We start from the raw sequence: 26,354 nt of genomic DNA, 5'->3' as shown, positions 1-26,354 counted from the left end.
ACATATTTCTAACTCTTTCAGCCACGTTAAGCTGCTTTCTTTGGAGCATCTTCGGGGCCTGTTTAATGCAGTCAGCTGGGACTACGAGATGTCCAGAGCACACAACTCCCTAATTTGTAGTGTGTGGGAGGTTGTGTCTCCTCAGGGTGCCAACAAGTTCTCCAGCAGGCCCCAGGCATCCTTTTTCATCGGAGGGGGGGGGGGGGGGGATTATGAGGACCTGTTGCTTTTTTCGGCGGTCGAACCACAGAAAACTCATTAAGCCCCCTTCCTCTAGTTTAGCGGCACCCAAAGGGTCGTGATCTAATTCGCTTCTGTTGGCCCAAGTCCCTACAGGCTGCTTTGGGCAACATTCCACAGTAAGCAGCGTGGATCATTTGATTATTTGCAAGATAAACATTTTGAGCATGTTTACTTGAGACTTCCAGAGTGCATTAACAACTTTAATCCTGGAGATAAATTGGGTGAAGGTCAGCAGCTATAACTTTACCTGTCGTCGATCTTAAAGGCCCAGAAAGAATCCAATTCTAGAGTAGCCGATCTTCTCCAAGTTACATTTTCGTCCTGTCTCTACGTGTTTCACTGGTTGAAGTAGTCTGTAACAGATCTCTGTGCACGGATAAGGGGATTCGGGTTTTTGCTCATCAAATGGGATCAGAATGCACCCATAAAGTCTGGTTAACACAAGTCCTAGTGTGAGCTAAATTAGTGTCAGAGATATAAACACAAACAGGATGTAAAAAGACATTGAGGAAGGAGGCCACCCGGTCGTTTATGTAACTCAATACGTCCACCTGGTGGCCGTTAGTGGCTCTGCCATGATGTCATCTCTTTGCCCAATCAGAATGTAATGTAATCCTATAGAATTATATATATATATATATATATATATATATATATAATTTACACACACAAGATTGCTATGAACTTCAAAAGAACAACCTCGACAGTAAATACAATTTTAGTAAAAGGTTTTATTCAAAAGCGTCCCAAATACAATCCTTTATCATATCTTACAAATATCTTGAATACACAGAAATTGGGACAATGTTGGAAGTTTACAGAGCAACATACAAGGATAATAAACTTTGAAAAATAAATCTAACTTGATTGGCAAACAAGAAGACCAACATTACCTTTCTTCCCAACCAAACCATCCTTACACCTCCCTGTATTTGGACTCTTAGTTCAAATGAAAAAAAATAGTTGAATGTGAGGAATCAGCTGTGCTCTTAAAAACTGAGATGTTCAAGTGAAATGATTGGACAATGCTACACGTCATCGGTCTCAAACAATAAGACTTTTGTTGGCATTGATAGAGTTAGGCTTCATAAATTGGAAACATTTGTTCAGCCCCTTCTTTAGACGATGTTTAAATAAAATAATCACATCCTTATTTATTTGAGGTTTGTATAATCTAAAAGCTTAGTGCAGTTTCTCTTCATCAAAGTTTATCAATTTCATTTGAAAATAAGGTTTCTCCAAACGTTAAATTTTTCCCTATAGATTGACTTGTGCAATACTTATTCTTTACAGTTCAGTCATAGCAACACAAAGAAATGCTACAGAACAAAAACACAAGCCTACACATACACGACTACGATTAGCAATAAAGACACATTTTCACATTAACAGAAATCAATGTTACCCTGCGTGCATCACACGTCTTTTTCCCCACACAAGTTCCAGACGGCCCTTTGCTACTTTGAGTTTTGGCTTTGCACTTAAACGGACAGGTAGTTGCTTGATTTAGTGTGTGACAAACCACACACACACACAGATTAGCTAGACATGCTCAGAAGCTTCTGCTTTGTTGGGGAGTTTTTTTTTATTTTTTTAACTCTGACACGAGGGTTGAGAGTGAAGGTTTGCCTCTAGAGGTCATCGCCATCCCAAAGGTTACAAAGCCCGACAGTAAGGAGGATCATTCGGATTTCAAAATGGGACTCAATGTGGGGAACAAGAGAGGAGCTGAGAAGTGTCCAGATGCAGAGTAACTTAACTCTGCATCTTAGAGACAAGTCTTCTTCCAAGTGATGTAGAGCAAATAATAGTGGTGGAAACGTCAAACTACCAGGCAATCTAGCATCAATGATCGTGCTTTAAACATGGCTGGTATTTGTTAAAGACTGATTGGTAAAACAAAACAAAAAAAGTGTTACAAACAGAAAGAAAAACAAATTAACAGTCGTTTTGTTTTCCGCTAGAACTGCAAGTGACATCATAAAGGATCAATAAATAAATGGGACATTTCAATTACCGCACCTACTTTTTGTGAGAACCAATCTTGTGATAAGGCTGGCGTATTTGTTTTTACATTCATGGGAAGGAGACCGTTAACTAAGTACCACCTCGTACCGCGGTGTGGTCACACCGGCAGCAGAGAGACAAGACACAAATACTTGAACTGTTTTACAATCAAGCTAGAAAGGCACTGGAATTACACCACATTAGATTCTTATGCTCTCAGTTATCCATCTTGAAAAAGGTAAAAATCTAAAAATCTTTTGTTGGACATCATTTATTTTTGAAAAATAAAGTTTGAAATACTAAAAAAAAAAAAATTATTTGCACCGTTGACTCATTTTAGCAAGGACAGTTTACAAAAAGTAATTTGCTATAAAAAAAATGTTTTTAAAGGAAAAGAAAATGCTAATGGCATTTTGGTTATCAAATGATACTATACTATTTGCACAAAAATTATTGAGGACATTAAGTATAGTTTTGTGCAGAGGGGGAAAAAAATAACGAGTCCTTGTGGCCAAAAAAAAGAAAAAAGAAATCTTTAAACTCTGAGTTTAAGAAGTTTGTCGAAATGCTTCATAAACCACCGTGTGGCCCACGACGAGGAAAATCCCACAAAACAAATATAAATTAGTGCCGTTGGATCGCATTATTACCAGAAGAGGAAGGACGGGGAAAAAACAAAGCGTAAACCAGAGGGAAAGGAGGCGGGTCACAGTGCTACCCATCCGGACCGAGGGAAAGGGACAGCGCTACGGTTAACAGTGCCATCTTCCATGGGGAAAAACAGCACTTATGGAAGTTATAGTCCTTGCTTGCTTTGCTGGGATAGGGAGGGGGATTGAAGGGCGGGGGGGGGGGGGTGGGTCACTGGATGTCCAGTTTGCTGTACTTCACGCCGCGGCTCCACTGCAACGATCGCCATGACAGCGGCAGCTGATAGTTGCGAGGGACCGTGCCGTTGACGTTCTCCTCGAAATACTGGAACAGTCTGTACCACCACACGCGCGAGAACAAATTGCTCTGTGACGTCTCCTTCAGCGACTGAAACAAAACGTGAAACAACGTGACACAGTGAAGTGACATTTCTGAATATCTAATGCAAATTCACTCTTCAGTTCATTTTTATCTTCGGCAATGTAGTTTGCATCATTCTGGGACTGATGTTCATTGAAGTGTTTCTTGTGCACGGACAGAAGTGGATGAGAGGAAACCACATGTTGCCCTTGAAAAAAACCATTCAGTTACAATAACTAGAAATAATGTTTATTTCGGCTAACCCAGTGAATTCAATACCTCAGTTACGGTAAACATTTTATAAATTCAGGTATATTAAAAAGGAATATGCATTTTTGGAAATATACATTTTCTCTTTGAGACATGAGAAGATTGATAGCACGTGAGATATGAAGCTATAGCCACATTCAGATGACAAACAAACAGGGTGTAATCCACCATATCAGTAATGACTTATTGTAGCATAATTCCTAACCCTATATTATAAGAAACATATTCCTTAATACCGGTGTGGGTTTCAAATGATACCACTCTAAAAACGCATCATTTCAAGAATTTTATGTACCTTTGCAACTTCAAAGCTAACAAATGAAAATATGTAGAGGATTAACAATCTATACGGTTGTACATTACAAGGCCTCTGCAAGCAGCGGACAACAAGGACTCTTACATACACCTTCCTTGTATATATATATATTAAAATACAGGTTCCAGTTAGACTCACTGCAGAACATTGATTGGTTGAAAGAGTGTCGCCATTTGCGCGTGCCGAATTCGCCTGTATTTTTCCGCTGTGTTTTTCCTTGCAGCAGGTAGCCTTTGCTCAAACAAAGATTATCGTCTCCTTGTGACAAACAGCAACGTATCGAGAAGCAAGAACAGGATCGGCTGTATGTCCTCCATTGTTGTTTGCAGTTAGCTTTCAGTTTTCGCGCGATCGAATGACGTCAATATACTTTCCGTCCAATACCACGCCCATCAAGTGACGTTACCACTACTTTCTGAAATACACCACGCCTATCAAGAAAGGGTACTGTTGGCGGTGGAAACGCTCGCCAAATCATGGTTAACAGACCCGACCCGTACCGCTCGGTTTAAACGCACCGTAAGTAACATCATTTAGGTTGCATGTTGCACTCACCTGCTGGTTGGCCATTGTGTGGTACCACCAAAAGAGACGTGTAGTGATAAAGTATGCAACCACCACATCCACAGTGTAGTGGTCATGGGCCAGAAGGATGCAGAAAATCCCTACAGCGCTCAAGCTCCAGCAAAGCCAGTGGTACCACCAGAACCGCTTCGGGGAATCTACAAATAAACACAAAAAATAAAAAACATGCAGGGTAAATAAACGAGAGACAGGGGACAAACCCAGCAGCATCAACTCGAGGGGAAAATTCTCTTCAACAGCTAAATAGGGCATCAGCTAGCTGGCAATACATTGTGTTCGGCCTTGCAACTTCAAATGGGGCTCAGGGGCCCTTCTGAAGAAACAGACTGTCTACTTTTTAACCACTAGATGTCCCTAATTGCGTGACAAAAGCATTTGAGATGGATGTGATATTGAAAAAAGAAAAGAAAAAAACCTCTTTCGAAATGTCAAAACATTTGCAACTTGACCGTTCCGAAGCTTCTGACCCGTGGGTGAGCCGAGCGGGAAAGACAAAGTGTTCTACATAAGGCAGCGCCGGATGAGGGACAGAAAATGTGGGGATGTTACAGAACAATGTCTATTGCACTGATACCAACGTGCCAACAGCTGTCTGAGGGGATAGCACACCACTTCCTCCACATTTCCTCAAACAATTTTAGAGAAGGATTGCGAAAGCCAGAAGTTATTTTCTGATTAAGCTTCAGCTTTTAAATAGTAGATCATTCTTTTGACACCTCAACTGACCTATTAAAGGTTGTGTGAACTATTTTACTGCAGTGGGAGAGGGAAGGTTGTCAAAATGATCTGCTGCACATTTGCAAATGCATAAATTGACTCTGAAAAGGCAAAATGGGCTTCATATTTTTACAGTCCTACTTAACAAATAGTCCAGACACAGCGGAACTTACACTCCTTGATGAAGAGGTATGTTAGAGTTAACATGACGGTGTGGCCACTATACAGATAATCTCCACACATGGTGTGGGAACCTGTGATGGATAGACCACCGCCAGCAATCATCTTCATTATCCTCCTCATCTGTACCTCCCAGTTCCCGAGAAGCTGAAAGAAACACAGCCAGTCGTTACATAAGTGAAAAACCTGACAAAATCACTTCTAGATGATAAAGAATCATATGTAGGATGAAGAGGCGAGCAGCAGCACAGCTTGATAAGTGAGGCCCTAGTTGACCTGGATTGATCTGCGATGTCACAGCTCACCTACATATAACAACAAATATATACGTTTTATCTACGGTTTAAGGTAGTACTGTGGTGGTATGGTGTAGAAGTTTTGAATCCAAGAAGGGAGGCCACAAATTGTTTCATGTATCACACAATTTTGTAATCTACTCTCACTGGGATTGTGCTATAACCAAAAACACAATGTTTCAAGTAACTTCCAAACAGGAAATGCCTGACACACACACACACACTAAATAAAACTGCTTTCCTAGTTGACCGTTTGCAATACAACAATAACGGGACCTACTTAAAAAGTGAGGCAGCCACTCAAGCTTGTCCGGGTCACAAAAAAAAGTGGACACGCACATATCTTACAGTCAGTGGTCAGGGAAGAGCACTCAGAGGCTCTCAGTCCATGAAAGAGAACTCATTTTTTCATAAATTTAGCCCATTCAGCACCTTTTTTGCCCTAAGCGGTAAGCCTAAGAAAGAAGGAAGCCTTTCATGGGGGGTGAAATGAATGTGTGTGCGTGTTTAATACCTTTGGAGAGCATTTGAAGTGCATGCCTGGAACAGGCAGAGTGGTGATGTACATTGTAATACACCGGTACAGATAGAGTGTGCCCACAACAAAAAAGAAGCGCCTGCCTATAATTGACCTGAGAAAAACAGACAAAGAAAATGAATAATACGATCATATCGCTATATTTCAAATTAAAAGATATGTACACATACATATATTAACATATAGATGTACCTGTGCTTGAGTAGAATCCACTGTATCAGCCAGAGTCCGACCAGCAGCATGCCGTTAATCTCACAGATGGCGAAGGCCCACTCCACCCGGTCAAACAAGTCAAAGAACTTATCGGGTAGCGGGGGGGTGTGCTCTTTGGGTGGTACCCTCTCGTGGACCACTGAAATGACGACGGTGGTGGTCACAAAGCACACCACCGCGTAGACAAACGCTATGCCCGTCTTCCCCCACTCGACGGGGAACGACGGCCGCATAGTTTCAACCGCGGGGATGGGGATGTGGACCATGAGAGCGCCGTTCCTCTGAGGCTTGCTAGTCCCGTTGGGTAGCCCCCCAGCATGCCCGTTTGCGTGGCCATTTTTGTGAGCCTCGATGTGAGTCTCTATCCGCAGGGTCTCCAGTCGCTCCAGCAGCTGCTGCCCGCCGTCGGATGACACCAGCGAGATGGGTGGCATCTGGAAGTCGGCCTCGTTCAGCCGGAGTAGAGCGGGGCCGTCCCTCTGGCGGAGGGCGCCGATGTACTCCGGCATCCCCTCTTTGTTCAGCCAGTCAGAGACGTCCTCTGCTGACCACAACGCCACCTTCTTCATCTTGGCCAGCGGGCAATGCGGAGAACTGGCGTCCTCAGACTAGGGAAAATTAACTGGAGGCAGGGCGGTCTACGGGGCAGTGAGAAGTCCTCTCCGGTGTTGGCACATGGTGTGTCTCGCACCCAGAGGTAGCCCAGTCTCCTCTTGAAGTGATGGGGGGAGAAGGTAGGCCGCAGGGCCACTTAGGGGAGGGTGTGTGTGTGTGTGTGTGTGTGGCCAATAGATAGCAGGTGAACCACAGCGGCCTCCTACGCGGTCTTCCACCACACGCGCTGCAGCCCTGTTAAAGAAAAAAAGATTCATTTATTAAAAGCTGTAAATCAGAATACAGGAACGACTGCAATATCCACTCACACAACTCTAAAGGGCGTAGACGAGGGCCTGAGGCCTAAAAACGGGTAGGAATGCTCTTTGTGACAGCAAAGCATGACGCACGGGTCATTTGGTCAGCTCAGCGCTGCTGAAAATCACAGAATTACTTGAAATCCGTTTTACAGATATGAAACATGAAACGTATTAATCACATAATTCTAAAGCTTAGAAAACAATAACAGGACGGGCGTAATGACACCATCTGTCAGTAGGTTTCCTCTGACATCTTGTTCACATACATCAGTGACAACATCCTGAGTGAGTCAGGTCTTTATTTTTATATACACAAGGCTTCTCTTTGTTGTGAAAGTGTCAACTTACACAAGGACTGTGTACAATGGTACTGTTTAGCCACACACATGAACGATAGGGGTGCAAAGTATCACAAACCACAGCATTTGGTTGATATCATGGATCAGGAGTCCCAGTTTGGACCAGCAAAGAAAAGGGGAGGAGTCAAATATACATAGTTTTACATAAAAACTAAAATATTGAAGTTATCCAATTACATCAAGAATGCAACTGACATGATACCCTTTTCCTTTCCTCAATACTGAATAATTATTTGATGCTGTAATAGCTCAATAACTGACAAACATGAGCTTCTGGCAGTGAGGAAGATGACCTTTTGGCTCTCTGGTATGATATGGAGAGCCATTAATACCATGAACCATGTGTTGAACGGGTCTTTTGGTGGCGGTGCTATTATAGTGGTCTTTTAAATGTAAAATTTGGCACATGATGAGCTTCTGAAAGGGCTTCCTCGTAAAGATCCATCTTTTCATAGAACAGTGTGGGAACTGGAGTGTCGTTTGAACTGAAGGCCTGGGAAAGTGAAGAAAAAAAAAAGGCTGGAACAGAGGCACAGACAACTAGTGCAGTCAACTGACCATGTACTAATGCACGTTACTTCACCAGTTTACAGCACAACCGGAAAGTATGCACAGAATTTCACATTGTTATGTTACAGCCTTAGTTCAAAATGGAATAAATTCCTTGTTTTCCCCCCAAAATACCATAATGAAAAAGTGAAAAGGTTATTGGGAATCTATTAAAAATAAAGAACGAAAATATAACATGTGCATAGGCCTTTGCTCAATACTTTTGGCAGCAATTATAGCCTTAAGTCTGCTTGAGTATGATTCTACAAGCCACACTCATTTCTGGGCAGTGTCTCCCATTTTTTTTCTTGCAAAATGTGGAAAAAGTGAAGAACTGTGAATACTTTCCAGATGCACTCTAAGCTTGGCAGATAGAAAATACTATCTTATCCGTTCTTTCACTGACCAAGTTTGAACTATTTTCCAACATGTGTGTTTTCTCATCCGGGCTTCAGGCAACAGCAAAGGTTCGGCATTGACAAGGGGATGAACCCACACATCTGCTGCACATCATGCGTTTGTTTATAGACACAGGGGGGCCCAGATCGTGTTCGGGGGAGTTTGCACAACTGGAGGCGGAGCCTGATAAACTGCACGCGTATGAAGAAGGGGAAGGGAAACAGATTGTGAGAAAGGAAGACATGAATCAGAGCTAAATTAATGGGCTTTAAGCTCCGACGACACCTGGCGCCAGAGACAATCTCGCAGAGGTCCGAGGAACAAAATTAGCGCCAACAATTCCAACGGCACACAACAGACACAAAAAAGGAAACGAATAAAAACAAACACGGTGGAGCAGGAGAGTCATTATGCAACAGCTAAGCTACGTGACGACCCGGCTGTTTACCTAAGGAGAGGCGATTTAAAAGGGCAACAAAAAGAAGAAGAAAAAGAGAGACAAAGAGAACTCTTGTCAGTCTGCTAACAGTATTGGATTGAGACAGATCAGAGATTAGCGGTCACTGAGTCAGCTGTGTACCGAGGACCTTTGGTCTGTGAATCCGCTTACAGCGTGCTCTGTGAGGGAGGTATTGGGATGGGGTGGGGGGGGGTGAAGAAATGGAAAAAAACGCTAATCCTTGAAGCTAATGAAATGTACCTGGGGATCTTAATACCGCGCTCTCCTAGAGAAATCTTACATATGAGGATTAACATATATGTTTTGTAAACATTGATCAGTTGCATTATCGTTGTGTGGAAAATACAATCTCTGTGCTGCGGTGAACCAACACCTCACGAGCATTTAGCAGGCTTTGATGAAACATTTTTGCACCAGTTGCAAGATCCACAGGGGTCTTCTAAACACTATTGTTTGAGGAAAGAGGACCGCAAAGAGCAAAGAGGAAATTCTAGTCCTGCTGCAGCCCTTAAGATGTTGTGGATGTTGATATAAGATAAGACATTGAAGCAACTTTTAGACCTTGAAAGCCTTTTGTTTTGCTTTCAAACGTGACACCAGCCAATAAAGAATGCTGGGGTAGTGGCGCCATGTGCAGACTCGAGGCACAGAGGTCAACATGAAATGATAATGCAGATGAAATTATTTGTTCATTTCACTGATACGTCCATCCAACCTCTACTTGAGTACTACTGCAGGGCTTGCTCAAGGGCACCAGGGAGAGATGCTGGTGGGGAAAACACCACTTTGAAGGGGCCTTGTGGGCCTTTCTTCGACACAAGATGAAGATAAGTTTACGTTCAGTGTGTCCTTGAGCTCTATGAAAGGAGCAGAGTGCATTACCTTCCTCGCAACAGATTTGATAGCGCGTCTTACTCTTACTTCAACGGAAATAAGTGGTTTAGCATCAAATAGGCATGACGTAGATCCTCAGTGCGTTTCATGTCACCAGCTCCTGCGTTCACATCTCTCTGCGACACACACACACACACTAATACAGTTGACCTTACTAGTCTTAAGTCAACTGTAATATTTAACCAATTTCTGGAAACACAGGATGCTTCCAGCAGTGTGTCTCCTTGGGCTGGCCGCTACACTGAAACTCAAACCTGTATAAGAGCTCTGGGGTATGAATAAACTGCATCCAATGAAAAAAAAAAAAAAAAAGAGGTGCTGAAAGCATGAAGCTAGGAATGGTATTTTAGTCTTACTATAAACTAAACTGACCAGGTCACTCGCCGTGCATATTTTTGACCAGATATGACAGTCAACCAATCGATTCTTCTCATCATAAACCGTCTGCCCGGATGCAGTGTTCTTAACATGCCCGGTTACTCACGTCCTGCTAGTAAAGGAGCTAAACGCTAATACTAACAGAGGTTTGTTCAACTTGTAGAATGAAGCTTCGGAAAGAAACATAAGTTGTGTGAAAGAGCTGTTTTGACAGTATCATAAAATCGATCTTTGAGAAGGGATTATAACAAGTTTACCTTTCCATCTGTAGTCCTATGCAGTTTATTTAACCTAATAAAGACTATCAAAGATATGTTTTGTAAAATTGGTATATAACAAAAAAAAGTAGCAATAGCAATCTTTCTATTCCTACATTTAACCGGACGCATGTAAAGCTTTTACACAAAAGGAGACTGAATATTTGAACAGAACAACGCAAAAGCAACAAAGTCCGCCTCATAAAAGCAAACAAAAATGATTCCTTTTTTGTCCTCTCCCTACCGTGTGCTGTCAGGGTGTTGTCCTTTTAGTCTGTATGTAGTTTAAGAGAAGTATCCCCTTCCAGTTTATTTAATTTTTACTCCTATGAAAAACACTCAAACAGTTGAACAAAAGACTGGTCTGGTATCCTGAACCAACGACCCACAATGCAATGCCAATATTTAAACAACTGGGCGAGCCTGATTCAGGTGATTACGGTTCAAAAATTAACTATGTAGGTTCAGGCTGGCACAGTAGTTGTTCACTTGTAAATCTTTGGTGGAAATGGTTCAGTCAGCCACTTAGGTAGCAGGACATACAGAGCATACCTTCTTTCAACTATTTGGGAAGGACAGACCCGATGAAACGGCTTTGGCTTCAGTGAACGCAGATGAAAAGAATGATCCGCGTGGAATGTGCGGCATTTTACAAATTTAAAAAAAAAAGAAAGAAAAAAGTGGTCATCTTCACTAAAAACACATAAACATCACTGCCTATGCAGGTGCTTGCTACAAACTCATACAAATATTTACAGTAGCCAACAATCCAAACAAACAAATCACTCGATTGTATCAACTCTATGATATATCCACAAGTTAGTATTAAGGGAGGTCTCAATAGAAAAAAAAAAGAAAAGAGAATGAGAAATGTATCACTGAAGTCTGATGACAGCCTTGACTTAGCACGGTTGTTGTAAAGTATTATGGTAATTATGAAGTAGAAGGTCTCATATTTACGTGTGTCGGGGAATAAGCTCAAATCACGCATTACATAACAGCCGCCCACTACTGCCGAGAAATATCGCACTTCTAATTTTGTCTGAAAAAGTATAATACAGTTGTAGTGGGAGGTTGACAGCGGATATCAGCTATATACATTTTTTTAAAGGATTACAACTTTTCAGTTTCCAACGATTCCAGTGTGGCTGAACTGTGATCAGAACTCTCTCATGGACTGGGTTAGTTTTCATTTCATCAACTGGGTTTTTTTTTTTTTTTTTTTTTTTTTTTTTTTTACACAAGTTAAACAACGTGTTAATGGTTTTAGTGTTCGAACACATAGAATTCAATGTTAAATTTCTTACAAAATTAGTTATTTCCATTAAATTTGCCATGTTAGTTTTTCATCTTACAAAAGCAAGTAAACACTTGGCTCCCCTCATCCTTCATCTGACCATCAATGAAGTTACAGTTGACAAAAATATTGCCACTGGCTGATCTGTCACTACAAAGATAACAGATAGTCCCAAATAAACCTTTGAAATGCAATTCATCAGAAACAATATAGCCACTCTGCTATCACAGAAGCACCTTACATCATATCAGCAGGTTGATCAACAGAGCACGCAGTTAGCCAAAGGTTAGGATGAGACTGGCCATAAAGAACGGACGGCTCTTGGCGAGGCCGTCGTGGGAGCCAAGTTCAACGACCATCGCGCCGGTAGGTGACATCTGCTAATGAGAGAACCACCTGTGGCTTTATGAGTCACTGATGATGGAGGTGAGGCCCTCAGACGCCCAGGGGACTGGTACAACTTGTGCTCAGCTCCTTGTGGTGCAGAGCCATCACCGATGATACGTGGCGGTGGCGTAGCACTAAAGGGACTTACCGTCGTCAGGGAGCAATTAGCGCGCAGCATAGCATTTAGCCCGTCTCTTCACATAGCGACTTAAATCTGTCAACAAGACTGACAGCTTAAGACCTGTAATTACTTAGTAGGTTGGTGAAGAAATATGCAATTTGCCTAGGCGAAAATCTGTAAAGGCCGAGACACAATAACTGTGCTCCTTAAATTAAACTGGGGGATCCTTTAAACCCAGCAACAGGGCCTAAGTTTAAAAGGTGCTAATTTCAACCGCCAAAGTTAACCACCATTTGACCTCAGTGCAAAGAAGCTAGTGGTTGGAACAGTGAGAGCACACATACTTGTTCTCATGTGCGCGTGCATGGCCTAGCTCCATAAACAAAGCACAGAGCAGACAGCTCACCAGCTGCCTGAAAGTGGTGATTTTTGAGCAATGAGGAAGTCTTAACCACGATTTCTAGGTTTATTTTACACGCGTTTGGAACTCTTCCGCTATGAGTTTTTGGTTCACCCTTAACCAGTTATCTCTTATTGATGCACAAAAGGTTACATTCTTTACCTATGAACCATAAACTAGGTGTAAACAAAAGAGTTAGGCAGCCACCAAGAGTTGTCATACAGCACATTAGCTTATACAGTCCCATATAGTAATAAACACGGGGGAAGGTATTCTACACAAAGAAGGACATGAACACACAAATTGAGGTGGGTGGAGTTCCAGGTTTTTGAGGAGTCAGCGAGTAAAAGGAGGGTGAACAAATCAGCTCTCATAGGATGCCTCTGGCCCTACTTTATAATTAGTGTATTTTTCATATTGTACATTTTGAACAGACACACTTGTGAGTACAACATGAAGCTGGCCTGCCATTGGCCAGACTCAAACCAGCTAGACTTCATATAGCATTTGTTGAATTTTGCCTTTAAAATAGGCCAAAGCATGCACAAATTAGGTCAGGAACCGGTCTACAGCTTCCTCTGTGTTTATGCATGCAAAAGTCACACTGGTGTGCCATTATTGGCATTGAACATCCCGAGGAACTTGATTAACATCAGAAAGCAGGTGAACATGTTAGGACAGGGAAATACCCCGCTCAGCTGTAAGCAAAGATAAACAACTGCACAAAAAAAGAAAAGGGGCAGCTGGCACTACTTAACATTCCTTCCTAATAGTCCCACTCCACACCCTCTCCAACTCGGCACACATCACACGTGGATACCTTGATTAGTGTAACGTTCAATACACATCATTTCCATTTGTCAAGCTGTTCTATTTTTGTTTAAAGTCTGTTTGGCTCCTTCATTTAATGAAACAAAGCTCAGCAGGAAGTCCGGGGACATTGGACAACTTGCGCTTTTGGCATGCAAGTAGAATAAAAATGTCAACATTCTTTTTTCAGTAATTTCTTTTCTGAAATACACCAAATAGGCTACAAAGTTCTACTAGCCTAGATTTTCGAGAAAAAGTAGTTGTAGGCCACAGGAAACTGGGACATCATGTGAGGAGAGGTGAAACTTCATGTGTTTCTAATTATGGCAGAAACATGATTAAAGCCACTGCATACGATTTCTCTGGAGGCAAACCTCTGACCAAATCGAATGATGAGTGGCTGTTGTGCAGCACTCACATCATAGTACCATTCAGTAGAACAACAGACAGGCCAAAGCCATCAGCTAACAGCATTATACCCTAGCTGTGGTTTGAGTACGCTGCAGTGATGCAGACATTTGCAAAAAAAGACGTACATGTATATATAAAGAGTCGAACTTGTAACAATTTGAAATTGGCCAAACACTGGCACAGTACTTTCCCTACTATGTATCTGCTGCTGTTTTGTCGACCCAAAAACAAACTAACGTGCATGATACAATAACATAAATGTTCAGGTAATCTTGACGCTGTATCAACACCAGCCCACATATTAAATTGATGGGGGCAACAGAATCCATTGAATATTTCTGTCGAAGAGAAATACTAGTTAGCTATGAAATCTTGTATCTGAAGCTCTATCCAATTCATTGGTCATATAAAACAAAACTTTGCTGTTCCCATTCAGAAAAAAAAGACAACTCACTCTGTCATAAATAAATCTACAGTGGCAGCTTATGGAGGTACCATAAAGCCTCCGTTTAAGGTTATGAGAAACACTAGGCCTATTCTCTAAAGGACATGAGTAACACGGGTGGCAGGTTTCCTGAGGAAATTGCTGATCGGAACTAATGTTGGCCAATGGGTTTTGTCATCAGCTTAGACTCTTTTCCATGGCTGATTCATAGCTTCGTCAACAGACAACTCCTTGTTTCCACTTGTTGATGGTCTGACATGCTTTGCTTTGGAAATAAGGCTTCCTCAGCAACCCGGCCTGGATGCCTTGGTGACAATAACCCCCATTGACTCCCGTTTACTTTTCTGCCCACTCACTGCAGCCATACAGTTTGTGTATGTGACAAGTTGCTTTCTCACCAGTTGTGCGGCACAGACAACCCCTCTGTTTGTTTGAGTCTCTGTTGGCTCATCTTCCTGTCTGGGGGTTAGTTCCACCGTGGGCCTTGGCGGACCTCGGGTTTAGCGGGCATATATAGCGCATAGCCGTGACAGATGTCCCGGTAAACAGGAATGGTGGGAGAGGGGGGGGGGGAGGGAGGGGTTATATCCAAAACGACACAACTGTCTAAACACGTCGATGATCATCAGGTGACCGCTGAGAAGGCGGGTCACTCAGTTCCGCCCTTTCATTAGACAAATCAACATCTAATAAAAACTAAATGACATATCATACTAACCAGCGCGAGCAAACCAAATGTTGTACTACCGTTAATACTCGATGTTCATATGTACAGGAGGAGAATGCATAATACTGTTGCGGTAGTAGCCACAGCTGCGGGACGGCGTTTCACTGTAAACATGGCTGACACAGGTGGCTTCTCAACGTGCTGGAAACACCCGATTCACTTGTAACACACTCGGGCTGGTTGCCGTAACGTGCGGTTTAGCTGCTTAGTTTCACTACCCTCAAAATAGAGCAAGCTGGCGTCTTCGGTATCGGAGCTAACGTTAGCTAGCCTCGGTCTGCTTTGAACACAGCCGGGGCTGTTGAGTTCAAATGTTGGGGGTAACGGTCAGCTAACCTAACGTTACAGTATTGAGGATCACAAAGCAGATTTATTTGACATGTATTTGTAGCATAAATATTAACCAGCAAAACGTTTTTGATCCGGTTGAAGAACAAGAAAATCAGTTTAGCGCGTAACGAATGTAGCTTCTCTACCAATCACGTTGCATCGGGATTAACCATAACGGGAGACGGCTTCTTTGGCCAACTGATTACAAAAAAATGTTTCTACACAAGGCCAGTGAGCAGCAATTAACGTTAAGTTAACGTTAGCTAGTCAACGCTCACCGAGGGGGTGGTGGTCTGTCGAGCAGCGCGTACCGAGCGCAATTTTGTGGGGGGTGAAATTATACAACACAACGGCGTTTACATTAGTTTGCGGTGCGGCATTACACGTTTACGAACAGTTCACTTACCAGGACCTGGAGTCACAGTATTAACCGTTAACTGAAAGCAGACCTAACGTTGGCTACCCAACACAGCGCCGAGACAGCTTAGCGGATGGCTAGGTCTGCTGTTGACAAAAGAGTATTAACCACGAGAGTCGTTTCATTACCTGAAATGTCACGGGCTTCTTTTTAAATCGTAGAGTATGTCACCACATTCGTTAACCCGTCTGTGGTTTTATCCGGTGGGTTCATGGGTAGGCGGTTGGGACTCGAGAAGCTGGGAGTTTCCTTCACACCGTCAGCCGCGCTGCCTTCAGGTACCGTCGGCGATGAGGCGCGTTGCTTAAGTGCCCGTGTGAAAAAAAAAAGTTGGCATTTGGTGTGACGGCTTCGCAACAACACAAACTTAACAACCCCTATATAAACAAAACACCACGTTGTCATTTTGTTTGGTTTTATTCAGGAAAGAAAGTGGCAAAATGACATGTTTAGACATCCGTGCTAATAAGTTGTAGCAAGGGAGGCGTATTTGAATGCAGCAAGAGTGACAACTACGGTGCAGGCAGCGTTGGAACAGCGCTTATCTCATCTGAAGCCATTTATTTGCTGAAGGACTGAGAACACGCGATATTTTAGTATAATTTATGCTTTAATTCTATAGCTCTAATCGGATTATACAAATGGAAGGATTATAATTTGTAAATCAGACTCTGGTTAAAATATTCTACTGATTAGTTCATTAGATCAGGATACTACACAGTGCATTTTCTCAGGAGGGCTTTACCAAAGTTCAGGAGGAATAAGGGAACAATGCGTCATGGGTCAGGAAGGTATATAACATTGTATAAAATATATTTTTCCAAGGACAAAAACATAAAGAGTAAAACTTATGCACACTTAGCTTGACAAGCAAGTGTGTAATTTGCCTCAAAGTTGTGAATAACTGTCGTAAAAAAAAGTAGTAAACGTCAATGTGCCACAATCAGACAAAAAGCTTAATAAATACAAAGTAAAGACTGCTTCAAATCATTGCATTGGACAATTGGCTGTTGTAAAACAATAACACTCATCATCAGATCCACTATGCAATTTAATTATTGATGCATTCCTTTCTTGGTAGGCAGTGGTGTTGTGGGCGAACATTCACAATCCTAAATAGTGAATGCGGCCTACAATTTTTGTGATTTGAAGTTTTGGTCAGAACTTAGCAAAGGTCACTTGATATTTAATGATTAGCACACTTGCACAGATACTCCTCATCCAGTCACGCTGCTTTTGATAACACTGATTGGTTTATAATGCCTGCTTAGACGGGACCTCTTAAAAATCATAATCATTTTTACCACCTCTTAAGATAAGATCAATAGAATTAGCCTTTCTGCTGCGTAAAGCATGATTGGCAAGAAAACAGACCAAGGCAGGATTTAGCAAGTGTAGGAGACCTAAAGTCTGATTTTCTTGCACAAAATAAACCAAAAACTGGACTTTGAATATTAATTAACAGATACTTGAGTAGGAATTCATGAATCATCAAAACTGGTAGAATTGGATGAGAGTAATTAACTAATTAATGATAAATGTTAACTTTTTTTTAAAAGAGAAAAAAAGTGTCCCATTATTAATTATATTTTAAAAGCTGTGGTACTATATGTTTAATATGTTTAACAGTAATAAATATTGCAGGGGAAGACATATTGCATTTTCATTTGAAAATTTACTCATATTATTTCGTTTTCAGTCCATGACACATTTTTAGGTTTTGTTTTTTTAGAATTCCTGCGTTCAATATCAGTTTGACATTTTGGAACATTTGTGCAGTGCAAATAAAGTCATTCGGATTCTATTAAAGCATCCCGAGAGATATAACGAAAGTGTCAATCATGTGTAATACGTTTGACTTTTTACCAATAGATTGTTGGAAATGAATATGAATGCTGGATAAACAACGATTAAATGTGGACTAAAGTGAAATGCACTTATATGATTAAATATCTACAAAGCCATATCTAGTGGTTGAAATAGAACTGGCAGATACATGTGATGATGCTCCATAGTGACTCATTAATAATGTAATGTGGCTATTGAAACTAATAACAGAGAACCACAAATCCTCACAACAATGCACAACAATGCAATCTCAACAATATCCATGCTCCGTCTTGACGAGTCCTACTTGAAAACTCTGTGGTTAATGTTTTTTCTAATCTGTAAGTAAATAAAGTGAAACTACATTGGCTGCAGATTGAAGTGTTACACGACATACAAGTTTTCTGACCATGGAGTTGTGGTAGAACGAAAAAACAATGTCTCACAATATATCAGTGCCACTGTATAAAATGAAAGCATTATGAGCAACAGTACTTCTGTGGAAGTAGAGTGTTGTTATGTTGTGAATGTCATAATATAAACAGGGCATTCCTCAATTACTGAAAACATAACAAACCTTTAAATTCTGACCAGACTTCTTTCTGACAGTGTTTTCACTTTAGTATTTACTATGAGGAAATTGGGGTGAACAAACTTGACTGGACTTTGCTCAGTCCCTTTTTTGATATGCCGTCATACAGATCTTTTGAGTTTCAAAAGATTTGGGGGACAGCTGCTTATCAAACCACTTCTTGAGTTCATCATGCATTCCTTTCTTTTGAAATTCATAGTCTTTTGTTTCATCTTCTCTTGCTGTTTACTTATTAATGTAAATCCTAAGTAGAATCCAGATACACCAGTGATCTCTAAATATTTCAACACAAAGGGGAGATGCGAGGAAGTGAAACCGTCTCTCACAGCTGCAAACAAATCCATCCTGCAGCCTATTTCAAGGGAAATGGTTCAGAGATGGATTCATTATATTCATAACCAGCTCAAAGCCTTCAAGTCCTTCAAGGCTGGACTGACAGAGTTGTGGGCCATTAAAGGTAAAAGCCACGATCAGCTAAAATGTATGGTGATCCACAACGCTGTCCATTCTTCACATAACCTGTCACTTTTTGCTTTTCTACCCAGATGAGGAGTTTGACCATGCAGTGAACGGTGCCCTCAGGAGGTGAATGATGCTCTCATGAGGTGGACATGTTCAAGCAGAGTCCAGAGATGAGGAGGGTCACAGAGAAGATCGCAGAACGGCTCAGGGTTCCTCACAGTGACATCACATCAGCACTGCCTTTTATTGTATTAATATGTGTCTTAACATGTTGAGCATGTATAAAAACTCCAAAGGAATCATGCTCAGTGATTCTATACCCTGGGTTTTGTTAAAATGATTGTTTAAAATGGGCCTCTGTGACATACAGATTCAAGAAATAATGATGTATTGAATTAAATTATTAACATCATAGAATAAAAAACATCTCAAACTGGTACCGTCGAACAGCAGGCAGCATTCCGTGTGCTTATGAATGTGCAATGTGCAGTCTCCCAATAACATATTGGGGAGGGTGGCAGTTAGGCAGCAAAAACAAATGCAGGTATCTGAAACACATCTGTGATGTGTATTAGACTAATTCAGTAGGCTGCCGTAGCACTATATTGATCTATGAGCAAAATACTGTCCAATCGCAGCCAAGTCTGCTGACTTTACAGAAAGAATAAGGAAACAAAGTCTAGTGTACGGGTTATGGCTCAAAACTCGAAAGTGCCGGTGATGCAGTTCAGCTGATCAGACACGCACTTTGACCCAACCAGAGGAGGACCTGGGCTTTAAATAAAAGCCCATGTCAAATCTAGCTTGGAGGTACACAGCACCCACAACAGGACCACAGATGCAAATTAGCGTAATGTCAAGTCATTAACATTTTTAACTGTACATTGTCCCATTCAAAAGAAAAATCGATTGACAAAAACATTAGACAAATAGTGTAGATATATGTTTAGCCAAATCATTCATTGAGTGAGAAACCCGTTGAGAATTGTGTTCTGTTTCTTTGTAAAATTTTGAGATTTTTTTCTTTTTGGAGCCTTTGTGTAACGGTCACACACACACACACACACATGTTCATGTGAACTTTCTGCACAGATCATGGATTACACAAGTGACCTAAGAGAAATTAGGACAAGAGGCCACTGGTACAATATTAACAGGAACTCACGCTGTGTTGTGGTTGTCACAGGTTGTGGTGGAAACCCTCAAGGAAAACGATTAAATAATACAGTTTGTATATGCTTATACTTTTGGTTGTTTTGCTTCAGATTGTCAGATGTTAAGTACCCTTACACCAGTCAGTGTTCTATAATGGCTGTTTAAAAAGTGTCTTTAAGCCGATAAAGACGCAAAATAATTCTTTATCAACCCAGACATTTCTTGGCTAAAAATTTCATATTATTCTGCTTTGTAGGAAGTGTTTCATTTTGTGTTTTACAGACATCAACATTGAGTTCTGAACCCTGTGCAGTGTTTTTCAGGAAAACAGGCGACTGAAGCTGTGACCGTCCAGGTCGGCCATGCAGACACCCTCCTGGGCCTCCTCAAGGACAGCGAGGCCCTGCCCCAAGCCTGTGACCAACCAGCAGGCCCTGGTGACGCTCTATTAAGACGTTTAGGATTTTTACAGGGAGCTGCTGTGACTTTGAGACTGTTCGGTGCTGCCTAATTGTAAGTGGCCCAGGTAGAGGCTGACTTTTTTTCCTATTATTTGCTAAACAAAACGAACATATGCTCCTACAATGAAAATGTTAGTGGTTGAATGAGCATTTTTCTGATATGGATTTAAATATGGAACTTTTTCTGAACTGAAATAAAAATTATGAAATTACAAAATGTGTTTTGCTGTCACGTCTTCTCTCTGGTTCAATAAAAATAACTATGATATAGAAAACTAATCATAATACTAAATTCCCCGTTTATGAAGGGTTTATCCGGAACTGAAAACATGTTATGTTATTCAACAATATCGGTTTCTTTTTCTTATGGAATTTCACCAGTCGGTTGACAGGCCGGAAATGATGTGTGTACATATACCCTTTTTAAAAATGTAGATACCTTTTTTTTTTTTTTAATTAAAGTAATATTAAATGCTAGGTCATTTTAGTGCCTACTCAGCAGAGTAGTAAACCTGCAGCTAGAACAGTAAAATGCCGCTTTCACATGCATCGATATTAACTACGTCATGACATATCCATCCCAAGTTCATTTATTAGAAATTAATGTAGGCTTGACTACTAAACAGTGTGTATTTGCACTGTGTCATTACTGTGTCCACCAGGGAGTAAAGTACACGCTGTCACGTGACTCCAAGCGAGCAATGTCCGCTATGAGAGAGGCTGCAGCCAGACGGGCCGTGCGTAACGGATTGGTCGGACAGTGCCAACACGCACCACGTCACCCGTCCGGAATGCAACCGGCCATACCAACGAGCGACCTGCCCGCACCATGCCGATCGCATTGGGGAAATTCACTTTCCTTCATTTGACCGTCCTCGCGGGCTTTTGCGGCTGCTTCCATAACGACGCGAACCCCGCGGTCGACCCAAACATACCGGCCATCGCCAAATACTTCACCACGAAAGGGAGGTACGAGGAAGTGAACCCGTATCTCGTAGAGGACATTCTCGCTGTGAACGCGTCCATCCTGCAGCCTCCGTCCGAACAATGTCGCCAAGTCCACCTGACCGCCATCGTAAGACACGGCACGAGGTACCCGACGAGCAAAAACATCCGGAAGATGCGGCAGCTCTACGAGGTGGTTCGACGCAACGCCTCCGGCGAAGAGAGCTGGCTGCGTGAGATCCAGACCCAGTGGACCATGTGGTACACGGAGGACATGGACGGCCGACTCGTCCAGAAAGGTGTGAGCGACCACAAGCATCTGGCCGTCCGGCTGTCCAAGCTGTTCCCCTCGCTGCTTTCAGAGGAGAAGCTCAGAGGTGGATTCATCAAATTCATAACCAGCTCGAAGCACAGGTGTGTCAACAGCACGCTGTCCTTCATGGCCGGACTGACAGAGCTGTGGGCTATTAAAGGTAAAGCCACGATGTACGGTGATCCACAACACTGTTCATCCATATCCATCCATATAACCATTTGCCTTTTTCCTACCCAGACAAGGAGTTTGACCATGCGGTGAACGATGCTCTCATGAGGTTTTTTGACCAGTGCACCAGGTTTGTGCAAGAAGTTGATAAAAACCCCTCAGCTCTGTCAGAGGTGGACAAGTTCAAGCAGGGCCCCGAGATGCGGAGGGTCGCGGAGAAGATCGCAGACCGGCTCAGGGTCCCATACAGTGACATCACAGATGGTCAGTGGTGAGATCCTTTATTTCATAATAATTAATTTGTAACCACATCATTATATATAAAGTATACATCTATAATATATCTATAGCTATTGTAAGGTCCCATACAAACCCCTTACCACAGGCAACTCAGGTCATTCGTTTCGAACTAAAGTCTATAACTCAACATGAAGCGTTCCGGAGGATATGCCGATTTCTTAATTAAACAAAAACTTAGCCCGGCTGAGTGCTTGTCCCCAGTTCCTCCTTGTTGTGGTCCTCCCTGTGGGTTTCCTCCTCGTACACGTCTCTTTTCCTTGTGCTTGTCACGGCCTTTTCTTCTTACCTTCTCGTGTCAAGTCTGTCCTTAATCAGGCAGCCTAAACAGCAACACCTGGGTGAGTTGTGAGGCCCTCTGGGAGCTGTAGTTCCTTCCTTGGCAGCCATCTTGGAGGGTGGCTACTGCTCCTTAAAGGGGAAGTAGCACCCATCTACCCCCTGGCCCAAGTCATCAAATTATCAAATAAATAAAAATGAGTGAAGCTTAGACCTTTGGGTGTTTCACAGAGAAATAGAAATGCCAATGTAGTTTATGACCTTTACTCAAGTACATCAAGTCAAGGAAATGGGTTGCTAGTTTTTTTCTAGTCAGATTTGTGACAATCTTTTACAATACTTTGTTATTTGTTGAGTGTGCAGTACTCTGATTCATTTACCATAATTTTAAGTACCAAAGTTTCTTAAATGGATAAATATCCCAGGTCTGTTACTAAGTAACCAAAAGAAGAGAGCTTCTTATGATTTTTTCTGAATGTATTTGTTCCATTTCTCACAGTAAATTGCGTCTTTTTAAGTTGCCCTCCTGTATCATCCTGATTTTTAAAAATAATGTAAATAGCTTAAAAAAATTCTACAGGGCAAATAAACACTAACTTTTTATTCGAGATTATACGTAGTTGCTGAATATTTTCCTTTAAAAAAAATGTAACTACTAATTATTATTTTATTATTGGAGACTTTAGATTCCATAGACAAAAAAGAGAAAGTTATGCTTACCGTCAATTTGTTTCATATGTTTCTGACCTACATCTGGTCCGCTGTAAAATAACTAAGACCATCATAGGGATTTGAGATAATTAATCTAAATTGTCGCAATTATAGACGGTCTCCATTTTCCCATAATAACCGTCTTAAATGCATCTAAGGCCATTGAACACAACAATTAGTTGCTCACGTATAATAGCAGAGGTAAAGTAGTAAGATCTTAGGTGAGCCATTCAGATTTCACATATACGGTATTTGTACAGTAGATGGAGCTGTTTTCTATAGAATTAGAATTTCGCTAGACTGAGCTGTAAGCCCATATTGACTCCATTTGTGGCTTTGAAGAAGGACCACAGGCCTCAGAGCCATACACACCGTGATGTTTAGCATAAATCAGGTCACCCCGCCCTCCCCCCCAGTGCTTTTGATTGTGTTTGTCTTGGATGACTGCATAACCTGTCTGATTATAACTACTTATCTACGTTTTATTACTGCAATCCTTCTGCAGATATGGCCGAAGCCGCATTTTATTTGTGTGCTTATGAGTTTGCCATCAAGACTGTGAACTCCCCCTGGTGTCGGCTTTTTGACGAAGTTGACGCCCAGGTAAGGCTCTTCCTGATGTTTGGAGGAGAGGTCATGCATCAGTAACCTGATGTACTAGTTCAATTCAAGTTACTCTTTATCTTAATTGATTAGAATAACTGAAATTTATGAATTTCCATGCCTTCTAAACATGTTACGTCAGTCTTAGACCCTCCAGTCATGTTATCAAATGTTTTTAATTCTTTATCAATTACATTGCACCCAAATTTAAAAGCCTTATACAAATCACTTAAGCTCGACAGCCTATGCGACAGCTGTTCCTTTACTATTTAATCTCAGTCTGTTATGCAAGGAGACATTTAGAAGGCCCATTTAGATCAAGACTATTGCATTAACAACTAGTATTTTCTCAATAGAACGTTTGTAAAGAAAGCACTAAGGGATGGTTTCCCTGCTTTGCCACAGTGTTCATTCATGGATTAACCCCTGACACAACTCATTCCACAAAGAGGGCTTCGTGTCTCATGTTACGAGACGACCTTAGCACTCAGGAAGCATAAAAAGTTACCTAACATCACTGAGAGCTCCATCTCTTTTGAAAACCTCTGATTAATCAGGTCCTGGAATATGCAAATGACCTTAAGCAATTCTGGAAAAGGGCTTATGGTTACGATATCAACAGCAAGTCCAGCTGCATTCTCTTCCATGACGCGTTCAGTCGACTGGACAAAGCAGCCAACGAGAGCAGGTGAGGAAACCTCGTCCTTCAATGTGTAAAAATGTAGGGTGCTGTTACTCTCTTTTTTCCTGTCATTAATTTACGAAACGGTATGTTAGCTAGCCTTTCATTATATATTCAACTTTATCAGTAAGCTACAATCACCCGAACAATACAAACATTCAGTGCTCCTTCAATCGGCTCAACTTGCATCACAAAAGAAGTTCTGTGAAGGTATTTGTGTCAAGCGACCCACCTGTGGGTCCTGGCCCAGTCTTTGAGAGGGACTGCTTGAGTGAGTATTAACAATGATGGGGCGGTGAATATAAGACACATTCAGCATAAACTATATAGTTCATTGTAGTATTACTTGTTTATGGGATTTGTTTAAAATAATCAGACAAATGGAACATCAGCCTTATCACCAAGGAGATCACTTTTCACAGAGCTCATTATGTGTTTGACCCGAAACTGATGTTGTGCGTCACGTATGTCAGGTCGGGAAAACAGGTGTCCGAGGCTGTGACCGTGCAGGTCGGTCACGCAGAGACTCTCCTGCCGCTGCTCACCCTCCTGGGCCTCTTCAACGACAGCGATGCCCTGACCTCAACCAACTACGCCACACAGGCCCAACGCCTCTTCCGAACCAGCCACATGTTACCGTACGCGGCTAACTTGCTCCTGGTGCTGTACGACTGCGGGGGAGGCGAGCTGAGACTGCAACCGCTGCTCAACGAGAAGCCCGTGACCTTCCCCGGTCTGACCAACCAGCCGGCCCCCGTGCCGCTCTATGAAGACGTCAAGGAGCGCTACAGCGAGCTGCTCCGAGGCTGTGACTTCGAGGCTGAGTGTCAGCTGTTCGAGGGTCCTGCTTAATTCTGAGCGGGCAGGGTAGATCCTGGAAAAGAGTGGGGGTTGTGTGTGTTTTATTTGGGGGGTTTTATAGCTGAGAAAAGGCAGATTTGATGTCTGAAACAGATCTAATTTCACATTCACCTGTGAAAATTCAGTATCACTACGACTGTATTGCAATAATTCATTCCAGAAATTAAATAATTTATTTTTGCAGTGTAAACATTTTTGCGTGCTACTTGGTTTGAAATAGAACAAGCTTGTGTGATCAGTATGTATTATAATCTGTTGTCCACTATATTACACATAACTGATGAATTGTTTGGACTTTCTTGTGAAATATGTTTAGCAGGGCGGTTTCTGCCGTTTGGGAGTCAAGCTACTCTGAAATGATTATATTTTGGTCTAATTCTATTTTATTTAACTAACTTCATATCTGGTCATGTCTTAAACAGCAAAAGACTGACCTTTATAACCACTACAGTCTTTAATTGCCTTATCCTGGTTTTAATTGGGTAACAATTAATAACATGTAACTAATAGCTTTGTAAAAACGAAAGTCAACGTTTATGAATTTGTTCTTAATAGGTCAGAAGCCATTGAAAGAACAACTTTTGGTTTTTAATCAATCCCCGAGATCCATTTATTTACTTAGTAGTAGTTAATAGTCCTGTCTAAAGGGACGTGATGTGGCAGTTTTGAAAATACCAGAGAAGGAAAACATACTACTCAGATCTTTATTGAGGTAACAAGATAGCAATGTCACAGAGTGAAATATGTTAAAAGTCCTGCATTCAGAACTGATCTTACTTGGTAAGAAAGTATATGCATCACAATACTCGCAGTTCAAAAGTAAAAGTGGAGTGAAGCAGCATGACTCATTACTTCAGAATTAGTTGGGCAGATTCCTCCCCATGTTTATTAATGTGCTTTTTAAATAACATAGCTCTGTAAAGTAGCAAAACGTTTAAAACTGTCTGAATAAAAGTTCCTTTGCCTCCCAACTGCCTCCTAACTGTGGCACAGGAGTACCGTTACCAAGGTAACGTCACTACTCAAGCAAAACTTTTACGTTACCTAAAAGAGAAAAGCTATG

At 41.7% G+C, this 26,354-nt stretch overlaps 2 protein-coding genes across 2 annotated transcripts; one reads left to right on the top strand and one right to left on the bottom strand.

Moving 5' to 3' along the window:
* Nucleotides 1–954: 954 nt before the first annotated feature.
* Nucleotides 955–16,211, bottom strand: LOC119214153 (phosphatidylcholine:ceramide cholinephosphotransferase 1-like). Its single transcript, XM_037465662.2, has 6 exons — nt 16,061–16,211; nt 6,356–7,225; nt 6,140–6,257; nt 5,323–5,476; nt 4,403–4,569; nt 955–3,288 (listed from the first exon to the last, which is right to left on the bottom strand). The coding sequence occupies exons 2-6, from the start codon at nt 6,943–6,945 to the stop codon at nt 3,112–3,114; spliced, it is 1,206 nt and encodes a 401-aa protein (XP_037321559.1). The 5' UTR covers nt 6,946–7,225; nt 16,061–16,211; the 3' UTR covers nt 955–3,111.
* Nucleotides 16,212–21,129: 4,918 nt separating this feature from the next.
* minpp1a (multiple inositol-polyphosphate phosphatase 1a) lies at nt 21,130–25,581 on the top strand. The gene is made up of 5 exons (XM_037465302.2): nt 21,130–21,847; nt 21,928–22,122; nt 23,651–23,748; nt 24,306–24,436; nt 24,904–25,581. Exons 1-5 carry the CDS (start codon nt 21,259–21,261, stop codon nt 25,280–25,282), a joined length of 1,392 nt encoding a protein of 463 aa, XP_037321199.2. The 5' UTR covers nt 21,130–21,258; the 3' UTR covers nt 25,283–25,581.
* Nucleotides 25,582–26,354: the final 773 nt, after the last annotated feature.

The sequence above is a fragment of the Pungitius pungitius genome, chromosome 13 (assembly GCF_949316345.1).
Source record: "Pungitius pungitius chromosome 13, fPunPun2.1, whole genome shotgun sequence".
In the NCBI taxonomy this organism is placed as follows: Eukaryota; Metazoa; Chordata; class Actinopteri; order Perciformes; family Gasterosteidae; genus Pungitius; species Pungitius pungitius.
The sequence above is the reverse complement of the archived record's forward strand: the minus strand, read 5'-3'. Positions and strand labels throughout refer to the sequence as shown.